Source organism: Harpegnathos saltator, unplaced genomic scaffold (genome assembly GCF_003227715.2).
Source record: "Harpegnathos saltator strain DR-91 unplaced genomic scaffold, Hsal_v8.6 scaffold31, whole genome shotgun sequence".
Taxonomy (NCBI): Eukaryota; Metazoa; Arthropoda; class Insecta; order Hymenoptera; family Formicidae; genus Harpegnathos; species Harpegnathos saltator.
Genome location: NW_020230106.1, coordinates 233052 through 244120, shown reverse-complemented (window position 1 = coordinate 244120; position 11069 = coordinate 233052). Strand labels below are relative to the sequence as shown.

General features: G+C 37.9%; 1 protein-coding gene across 2 annotated transcripts; it reads right to left on the bottom strand.

The window, feature by feature from the left end:
- Positions 1–7589: 7589 nt before the first annotated feature.
- LOC105189188 (uncharacterized) lies at positions 7590–10844 on the bottom strand. Of its 2 annotated transcripts, none has more exons than XM_011151139.1 (4): positions 10768–10844; positions 9342–9531; positions 8554–9259; positions 7590–7848 (listed from the first exon to the last, which is right to left on the bottom strand). In XM_011151139.1, the coding sequence occupies exons 2-4, from the start codon at positions 9495–9497 to the stop codon at positions 7700–7702; spliced, it is 1011 nt and encodes a 336-aa protein (XP_011149441.1). In that variant the 5' UTR covers positions 9498–9531; positions 10768–10844; the 3' UTR covers positions 7590–7699. The 2 variants fall into 2 exon arrangements, with proteins under 2 accessions (XP_011149441.1, XP_025155768.1); XM_025299983.1 differs by lacking the exon at positions 10768–10844 and adding an exon at positions 9669–9828.
- Between the last annotated feature and the right edge of the window lie 225 nt (positions 10845–11069).

The window sequence follows — 11069 nt, the reverse complement described above, 5'->3', positions numbered from 1 at the left end:
GTCGTCAACGCCGCGTGGAACATTTGAAACGGATGTCACAGTATCCTGGTCCTACTCCGAGATATTAATTACGAGCGCGATTACTGTCGGACGATGTGAATTCACTTACGACAGCGAACGCGTGCTATTTCCGCATTGTGGATCTTCGCGAAGTCGATAGGAAACCGGCGTGCGGCCTCCAACGTGTTGAGATATTCTCTGTCTGTTCCTTTTTCTTCCTCCCGTTTCCTCTCAGTACATTGCGAGCGGCGTGCAGCCTTCATTTCGTAGCCGTACGCTAAATATGCCGTAGCCACGAATGTGGCTAACTGTCGTAGTCGGAGCTCCCGCCTCCTGCTTTCAGCCCTTACAAGTGCCGGCCCGATTTTGAGCGTCGAAATTGGCACACCCGGCGAATGATTTGAACCGTATTTGTCCGGGAACGTTGCGGCTCGACTTCGCCTCGTTGGCGCCAGCGCGACAAAAAGCTAGTATAATCGAGCGTATCTCCTCATCCCTGTCGAGAATATTATATTTCCTGTCAAAAAAGCGTCCAGCCACCCCGGTCTGTCTTTCTATCGTTGGCGCGGCGGTAAAAAAAAATGCACACGGCAATTTTGACAACGAAAGTGTTAGAAAAAATGATATAAAACACAGGAAATGTTTCTCTTGTAGGTGAAGCAAGAACTGATGGATGCTTCCATCTTGCAAAAAAGAAAACAGATGAGAATTGCAGAGGAAATGTACAAAAATACGACAGAATACAAAAAGAATAATACAAGAGTGTCAAATTCTTTCGAAAGTAAAAAGTGTTAATACTTTCGTCTTTATTTTTGTCACTTCTCTTGGAATTCTTCATTTTCGCCGAGGTTTGCCCAAGAATCGGCAAAAATCAGCAACGTTATACGGCGCATTAAGAGTGAAATAAATGCTCATGTAGTATTTGATGAATTAGAAAATTGAATTTTCGAAAATAAAAAAATATAATTGAATTAGTAAATGTAACTTTCAATTTTATCAAGTAAATTAATTGACTTGATTAATTCTCAGTAACAGGATATCATAAATCGATTCCGTCTCCGAATTCTCTTCAACCTGGTGCCTAACAACATCTTACTACGCTGTTGATACTTGCATAGATCGGTATGCGACAGACGATAAAGCCATCGTTACCATTAAAATAGATTGGAACGTGGAAGTAGTAAATTCTCCGGGCCCTCCGCCCTTTCCGCGAGCCATCGGCGCACGTGAAAACGACGGGATCGTAAAGAGGCCCGCGACTCTTTTTGTCGGATTTACTTTACGATACCGCGAAGGCCACTAATAGGCCCACACGGCGCTTCTCGTCGACAGCGTCGATGCGCTCGACGGAGCCAAGGAAAGCTCGTACGTTTTCGTTATGGGACCAAAAAGGAGGGATCGAAAGACAGAAACAAAATCGAGAAAGAATTACCTTAGACGAATTAATTTGTTGATACCTATTGATAAAAACGGAGTCAACTCCAATCACCTTGACCCATTTTGCATCATGGCATCTATACGTTGCCAGAATGTTGGAAGAGGGTTACAAAGAATGATGGAACGACGATTTCGTCGATTAGACAAAGATTTTCGTGTGCTAAATCATCAAATGACTTTTATTGGAAAAATGGACACGAATTTTTGCACTTATCCATTAATATATTACAAAACTATAAAAAAATTTAGTCCCAACTAATTGTCACTCACGATGGAGGATATTGATCTAGGATGTAGGATTTAGGAAAGTTGATATTAACTGTCTTATTTTTCTTCTAACATAGAAGAATCATCCTCAATCATCCTAAAAGAAAAAAGGATGTGACGATACTTAAAATTTTAGCACGTTGTGCCATACTTTTACGGCAGCACGATCTCACCCCAACTTTCGAGGGTGCATGTGTCAGAATAAAGAAGGGTTACTACCCATGTCGACCTACGATTGGCCGCCTCGGGAGCCAATTGGAGATTGCGGATGACTCCTTTTTATTTGGACACTCAGAATGGCTCCTCGGATGGAAAGGTCTCCCCGCTTCTTCAACGTAGATAAATCAGCTCCTTGAAAAAACATCGCGCAAGAGTTGTTGCGAGCTGATATATGAACGTCTGATTCATTAAGCACTGCTGATGAAGCATGTGTTAATGAAGAGTGGGTGATTCTCATTCTGCCACGTGGATAAGGTTTGTTTCAGCGTTACCTGCTTACCGAAAGTCGATTTCATTAAACAATTTCATTAAACAATGAAGCGTTTCAATAAAACATTTAGTTTAAAACTCCTGGTCCCTTGCCGCGGATCTCTTGATTATTGACGTCAAAAGCAAAAAAATATACACTCAAAATTCTTGCAAAATATATTGAAATAAGCAAATTTCACAGATCAAGATGGCCACGCGAGTACACAGCTTTGAAGCTTGAGTGAAAGTACATAAGCGATGTCGAATAGTGTACATTTCGAATTATTTATTTTTTTTTAATATTTGAAAGAAATACTGGAGTGATGACAATTGCGTCAATAGTGAATAAAATCGTGCACATTTCTAAATAAAAATTCTCTCTTTTTTTATTCCTCTCTGAGTCATTATTTTAATTAAGGCATGCCTACTTGTCGCCCAATAATGTTTTATTAATCGAAAATCCTGCTGTACTCAATCAATTGCATAAAACGAAGAATAAAACGAAAGCTGCACACGCGCATGGCCTCGGAAATAACGAATAAAGGAGCCGCCAAGTGCCCCTCTTCTCAATGGCTGCGACGTTCGTCATTTCATTATCATTTCTTCGTAGCATTCGTCTCCGAGGAGCTAGCAGCTGCTTCGCGGCGGCCGACGAAGTGCCGCGGCTGCCATTTTCAAAAAAAGTGCGAAGAAAGTAGGGGAGATCTCGGGTCCGCGCGGCTTTTCCACTCCCTCCGGAATCCTCACCGCCGTGAATTCCGACCTCTCAGGTTGACCGCGAGAAAGCATTAGGTTGTAGGCATACACGCCCACCGAAACAGGAAATTAGCTGCCGACAGGCGGTTCGAATTATAAATTTCTAGGGAGAGACCATAGAGCAATCGTTCTTTCGTTTCTTCCGCATGAAAAGAAAAAAAAAAAGGAACTCTACTTGCGCAAGTGATTTTCTATTATCCGGAAACCAGAGACGAGAACTTTTAGCAATGAAAACAAAAATTTCCTGTAGGAAGTTTCTATCCAATTATTAATTACTGAGTCTGCGTGATTACGTCGACAGAAAAATATCGCTTCTCGTCGCCGAATTCTCGTTCGGATCTAATCTAATAACTCGGTTATTCGAACCAAGACTTCCTCGTGTGTTACGTCCGATTCTATTTTATCAGAAACTTTCAGAAACTTTAAAGGTGTGTCGGTCGCGCGGTCATTCATTTTTACGGTCCTTTAGTTCCCCAAAACAAACAATAGACAAATTAGGAAAATTCGGCAGCAGAGAAAGAGAAAGAGAGGGAGAAAGAGAAAGAGAGAGAATTCGGCCAAAAAAATTACTGCTTTCTCCATTCTAATTTGATTAATGTTTACTAGGTCGACGTTCCTGTTGGAGAAAGGTCGAAACTGGTCGTGCAGGCAAGGATCAGAAAGAAAGCGCACGGCGTAACGACCGGAGACACTCTGTATATGCCTCCGTGGCCTCCTGGAAGGGCGTCGACGGCGTTCGCCTTGTCAATCCGTACCACCCCAGCAAAGGCTGGAGACGACGCGAGGATCCCTTTACGCATAGGTGGACTACAAAGTGCGCGACGTCAGGCCAGATGTCGGTCGAGCGGCTCGTCTTTTATAGCTGTCAGGTTGTACGTGGACGACGAGAGCGACGGCCGGCGAAAAGGAACACGACGAGCAGCAAGCGGAAGGGTAAATGAAATCCACGGCGGTACGGCGCGTCGCGCCGCGTCGCGTTGTTGGAGAGAGAACCGTCGTCGCGTCATACGTCGTCATCGTCTGCTGCTGCGGTTCCCGTCGACTTCTGCGCCGATCTGCTCGCGAGAAGTTATGGGCGACTCGGAGGGTGGTAACGGCGATATTGTTGTAATGGCGCTAAAGTTTTATGCGTGAAGCAACAATCGGTCGACTCAAAACGCACGAAGATAAAACAGTAAACTAAAAAAGTACAGTAAATGATAATAGGAAATGGTCAAACCAATATAATGACAGTAAAATAGTAAATAGAAACAAACAGTGAAATAGAAAAATTAAAATATCAGGCCTCAGAGTTTCGGCGGGAGCAACCTGAAGTAAGTGACCGTGAGACTTTCTGATTAAAATCAAACAGTACAGTAGTAATAAAGGACGGCAATCTGCATTTATTTCAAATATATACTGCACACGCACATGCTATATATTTCATTATCCGAACGTTCGGGTAAAAGATTTTATTTTCGGACCACTATGTGTGACGATCGCTGACGAAATACGACGAAAAAAAAAAGGAAGGACGCAGAAGTGATGAGACGTGCTTCCGCGAATATTGGTCTGTAGGAAGGAATGAATGGGGCAGTGTTTTACTATTTACTAGATCTAATGCCGACTTTACTGCCGGCTGCTGCCAATATGGAACACGGCGATGTCACAATTAAATGAAATATATTAGCGTTCTTGATGCATGTGAGATGTGAATTTTCAATTTTCCTCGATGTGGAAACTTCGTGAATTTGCTTGCTCGCATGTATATTGTAGAAGGTAGAAAAAGCGCAAGAAGACAAGATATAAAGCAGAACGCGCTTCCTCACGGAGTTGACAAAGTTCCACCACGCGCACTGCCAAGAGAGAGGGGGGTTGATTCGGAACGTCGTGTGAACCGGATCTACGTCGCTGCCAGCTGTCAAGCCGACATGCCGACGTCTTCTCTCGACTTGTACACAACCCTAATGTCTTTCCGCACAGTATCGCGCAGGATACAACGAGCAACAAAGGAGACACTTTAAAACACCGACGTCGACCTCGCTGCGGTCCACCGTGATCGAAAATTTTACGCATGTATTTCCTTTATAGAACAGATGAACTAAACGAGAGTTCTCTTCGCGAAATTCGTCTCTGATGAAAGGATTATCAATCTACGATAGATTTAAAAATACATTTTCTTAAGAACTTATTATTAAATTTTTTAAGGATATTGACACATGTGTATGTTTAGATGTACCGATCAAGAAAGATTACGTACAATCATACTAAATAATTGAAATAGTTAAATTAAATAAATAATTAAATTAGTTTCTTCTGATTTTGATAAATATATCACTGAAGAGCTTAATCATGCGTATATATCATGTGTATATGAAGCGTGAGCTTCTTTTGATGTAATAATAATGTCAAAAAGTACTAGTGTCTTCTTCTTTACCGCCGTGTACGTTAGTAGCCACATAAGTTATTAATGGACGATGGCTTTTATAAGAATGAAAAAGGTGGACAAGGGGAGACGGTCGAGAGGAAGGGAAGTAATTAAGTCGAGGACTCGAGAGGAAGAAAGAAAAAAGGCGTAGTAGCCGAGTCGGGTACATTTATGGGATGCATCTTAGTAGATAGTATTCATCAAGGAAGTCCGTTGCGCGTCATCAGATCGTCGTAAAAAAATGTTTATAAAAAATTAAGCAATCTTCGCTTCGTGGGAAGCTGCCGTTAGATGTGTCATCGCGTATCTCAGTAGAATATATCGAGCGATCGCTTGTATTTTCCGCTCTATTCCTCTGCTAAACATTTCACTCTGATCAGTTTTAATTAGATGGTTATATTTTCCCTCTTTTTTTTTCGGTGAAATTCCTCGTAAGAAATGTACGGAATACATCATCTTAATTGTCACGGAGCGTCATGAATTTCAATTCTAATTTATCTAATCGTACTTTCCTTTTTTCACGCGGGTTCTCGAGACTGCGTAGAATAAAAGACAAACGACACCGAAACCTCGAAACGGCCGATCCCATCGCACAGGAGATGCTGCAAAAACAACGATGTAATGTAACGCGAAACAACAGTCGTCTGGCTTCAGTATAGAGACTGATTTCGAGGAAGGGCAAGCTTCTCCTTTTTTTCTTCTTCTCGTAAGAGATGATCGATTCGTAATCGTCGAAGAGTCGTCAAAAGGACTGAGATGTCGACACGTGGAGATAACATACCGATCAATCTACCGTATTATTTTCGCCACAGCATAAAAAAAAAAATTGATGAAACGGCAAGTTCACGGAGATAGCAGTAAATTATCTTCAACAGAATATTTTAATAATTTTATTTATTAATTTCCAGAATAATATATTAGTTAACATTAATATAAATTTATATTACATAATATATAATGTACATATAATTATATTATCATAATTATTATCAATATTAATATAAATTAATGTTAATTTTTAGAATTAAAATGCTAATTCCTAGGAAGCTAATATTTTTTAAAGGAATTTCATCGTATGATGCAGAATGTGTAACACGAGTCAACTTTTTCTCTTTTAACTTTCCAGTTATTTGCAAGCGTTTCCTCGAAATATCTATTCGCGTCGATTAAGACATACAGATATATAAAGAGAAAATCTCTCACTACATATTTGCACATTTAACAATTATCACAATATTTAATGCTTATATTTCTAAAAGTATGTAAAATATTACAAAGAGAAATTATTCTGCATTCGTAAACTCTCCCAAACGCGTCAATTTAAAAAATGGCTAGTATTTTAAAGACTTATCACTGCAATAGGCGATGAGTAACATTCGTTAACAAGTTCCAAGGCTTTTCAACGAATTTATGTCTCACCAACTGCCACGTTTTAGTAATTTTCGATTACAGTTATTTTTTCGTTCAGGGGTACTGGTCGGAGCCCTTTCATCCTTCGTGGTAGCTACACAAATGACTGTCGTGTCATTTTTATGAGGATGACGTCGAGCTAGAGCTTTCGAAAAGACTCTTTTGAAGGGACGTCCCCATCGCTCTCGTTTAGTTATGTATATAAGGGAAACTCAATATCGCCCACGGTGCGGCTCGTATATTTTCCTTTGGCCGGGATGGTACCGCCCGAAAAATACACGATGCGCGCTTTTTAATCTCATGAGAACGAGCTGCCCGCACTAAGCGAAACGCGTGTAACATTATTTTCAGCGCGCTGCTCTTTGATACGGTGCACTGACACATTTTTGAAAACTATTAGTTGCCCGTAGAAGTATTCAAATCGAGGGAAGATATTTCAGAATCAAACGCCAATTGACTATGTGATGCCGATTCAGATAATGTCTCATTGCACAGCCAGTTTCTGCAGAGGTGACTATTAATAAAAATGTTATATCTAACTTTAATCCTAATATCTGTAAATTATAAATTGTGCTAGAACATTAAGAAACGTGATATAAATTTTTCTGAATTTCCATTATTAAATCATCGATAAAATACTGACAATTAAAAATAATAGAGCCGTCATCAGCGGGTCGTGAAGTATTAATATAATCGCTTTTTCGACGCTTTTTTGTTGAAATACGAAAATTATAGACATAAAATTATTTATGATTCTATAGTATTATGTATAAATTATTTCTTTTTTTAATATAATTGGTTGTGTGTAACATAAGCATATGAAAAATCTATTTCTTTTGCCTCTTTTTATTTAACAATTTTTAAAACAATATAAATAGATTAACATTTACTTTTTTTTCTAAGGTTTCCAACTTCTAAGACCCTAAATGTTATTTAGGGTCTTAGAAATAAACATTACATGTTATTTATCTGCACCAGATTTTTTCTACACCACTCCCTAAAAGCTACTGGTAATATCTCTTCATGCATCACGTGCAATGAGTTCGCATCGTGTTTCGCATCGTGGTTCACACTCTTGTTTGCTGGATTCACATCTTCGTTTACTGGAACATAACAATTGTTCTCATTAGTTTGCGTTTAATCCGCACAATATAAGTTCCTTATTTTCCTTACAGCAAAATACGGTAAATACGGCGAAAAGATTACATCACACAAGATTAAATAGATTACCATTTGTTAATTTTTAGGCATCAGACCACGTGATTTATTTCTCGTTAAAAAATTTAATTAAAAAATGATCTATGACATTATATATAATCTAAATAATAAAAATTATGAAAAAATGACGATGAAAGTTACTTAACTTTTGAGTCGGAAAAGACCCTTGTAAAAAATGCTACTTTCTTATCTAATAGAAGCCTATTGACAAAATTTAAGACGAATTGGACGTTCTCAAAAGAGCAATTCATTATCTTTTTGAAAAATTGCATATTCGATTGATACTATATTTGCAATTATTCACAGTAATCCTGAAATATTTTCTTTTAAGTATTTCAAGTACCCGTGTATTTATATTTGAGACACACACTTATAATCTCTTGATTGCTTCTTTTTATTTAAATTTTATTTCAATTTTATTTAAGTTAAATAAAAAGAAGCAAAAAAATTGCTTTCAGAATGATAACTCGGTTGCTGTTAGCTTAATTTTGAGAAATAAAATATGGCCAAAAAAGAATTCGAATATTCGAGCAAATAAAAAGAAAAAGAAATATGGAAACAAATATAAGGATGTAAAAGAAGAAACTTACTAATTTTTTGACAAAAATCGCATCTGTTCTTAAATTGCAGATATAATATATATTTCGTAGCTAGTTTCAATGTTTGTATTTTACTCATTTTTTCACTTGACATGAAGGGTATAGCCTTCTTCAGATCGTCGTATGCGTTATTAAGGTCTCGTGTTCTTTGTCGTTCCTTGGCGTTCGTCATCTTTCGTTGATTTTCTGGGTCATCATCCATACACTGCTTATAGCAAGATGAAGTCTCTGAGCTAACTATCTCGCTCTGAGAATCGCTATTATCGATACTGACAAGCTTTTCTTCACTTTCCGAAGATAAACTGAAATTCATCACATAATTGTTACTCGAACATGGCCTTACCATAGGTTCATCGATCTCCATCGATTTATGACCATCGCAGCTTTGACTGATCGCCTCTCCGTCTTTGCATTTTACATTCTCCATATGATAATAACTAGAATTGGCGTATTTCTTCTCCGAATGTTTACCAGAACACTTTGACGAGTGATTACAAGCAGCGGCTGAATACCGATCATGTAGGTACTGGAGTTCATAATTCGACATGCAATTATTCATGTATTTGATATTTCTCATCCCTGTTGCGTTGATAACATCTACGTTGCTGTTATAATTCGCCGGGGACGTGTTGGTGGGATATGCGCTAACATCATCATTGGACATTATATTATAATTGATGTAATCTTGTGGCTGAGCCTAAGTAAACATAGAAAAATATAAGTATCTATCAAACCCTGATTTTAAATCGTAAATCATGATTATATAGTTGCAATGGTACCGTTTGTGTGTTTCCGACGGGCGTTAGCACAGGCACACTGCTCCCTTCGACACATGGCTTCACGTTCTGTGATTGTTGCATAAAAGGCACGTATACTTTGTGATCCGAAGCAACATTCGCAAATATAGATCGCTCCGTGTGTATATGATCTTCCATGATTAGTTCCTTATTCTTGTTTATATTTGACGAACTAAATCAAGCATTCAATAAAAACGTTATCTCAAGGCTCTTTCAAATACAATTAAAATAATTAAAATGACAATTTCGAGCCTGCACACGATATTAATATGAGATAATAAAAGTACAAAAATTTATTTCAATAAAAACCTGTCTAGTACATAAAACACATGTCAAACGTTCCGGCTCTGTATTTAGTCCTTATCAGTAATTAAAAGTACGATGTTATACGAATCAACATATCGCCATCTCTGTTGTATCTTCTGAGCTTGTTGAAAATATACCAATTCATGTCTTTGGTAACGCACTGCACCTCCTTAAGCCATGAAGTTTACGTGTATTAATAATAGAGAGATGGATTCGTACATAAAGCATAGTTTTTATACGTGACATATAGCTTAGTATGATGTAAACAAAAATTTTATATACTTATGAGTATGACATCCCTAATAGCACAGATGTCCAGAGGATGTCCAGAGTACGTTTTGAGGACGTCCTGGGGATGTTTCTTCATCCTCAGGACGTCTTTAGGAGAACATGTGCTATCAAGGATGTTGGAAGTACAAACATTGTCGATGTACGAAATTCACATGTTTACATTTGATAGACCTCTGAGAGTCTTATTGTTTCGTTCTCAACGTTCTCAAAGGTCTATCAAATGCAAACATGTGAATTTCGTATATCGATAATGTTTGTATTTCCAATATATTATACTCAAAAACATGTAAGATTTCTGTTTGAATCATACCAAGCTACATGTCATAAATATATGTATAAAAACCATACTTCATGTTCGTCGCTTTCAATTTGAAATGTTTTGGCTTAATGTCTTCGTTCGATTATTATAACGCACAAATATATCACACTCATCACTCATCACCAAAAATTGTTACTACAAAGGTGTTTCCATGGTATTTCCTCATATTCTCCCAGGTGAGTTAGAAGATACATTGCAAAGAAGATGCAAAGAAGAAATTACATCCACTGCCCACTATTAATATATACGTAGACTTCATGGCTTAGGAAATGCAGTGCGGTACCGAGAACATGAATTAGTATATTCTGACATGTGATTTATGTCAAGTTTTTATTGAAATAAATTTTTGTACTTTTATCATCTGACATTAATATCGTATCGCAGGCTCAAAATTGCCATTTTAATTAATTTGATTAAATCACTTGTAATTCGTTTTTTTTTTACACAAATCCGGTTTAATATTTTAAAAATTTACACATTTAGAATACATACATATTGCAATACTTATAACACAGAATAACTTCTCTTCCCGTCTTCCTTCACAGATACTAACTAGGCGAGTGCTTGAACGGTAGAATGGAAACGGTAGAATTTTCGGCTACCTGCACATTTTTATACCTGACTCTTTCTTATCCCCTCTTGAAATTTTACTAAAGACAAAACTCACTTCTATTCTTGCAGATATCCATGGAGCTCCGCCTTCAGACTTTCCTTTAAATAGCGCTTCTTTTCAAAGTTGAAGTGTTTCGTTAAATTGTTAGTTCGTACCCGACCATTGAGAAGAAAAAGAAAAA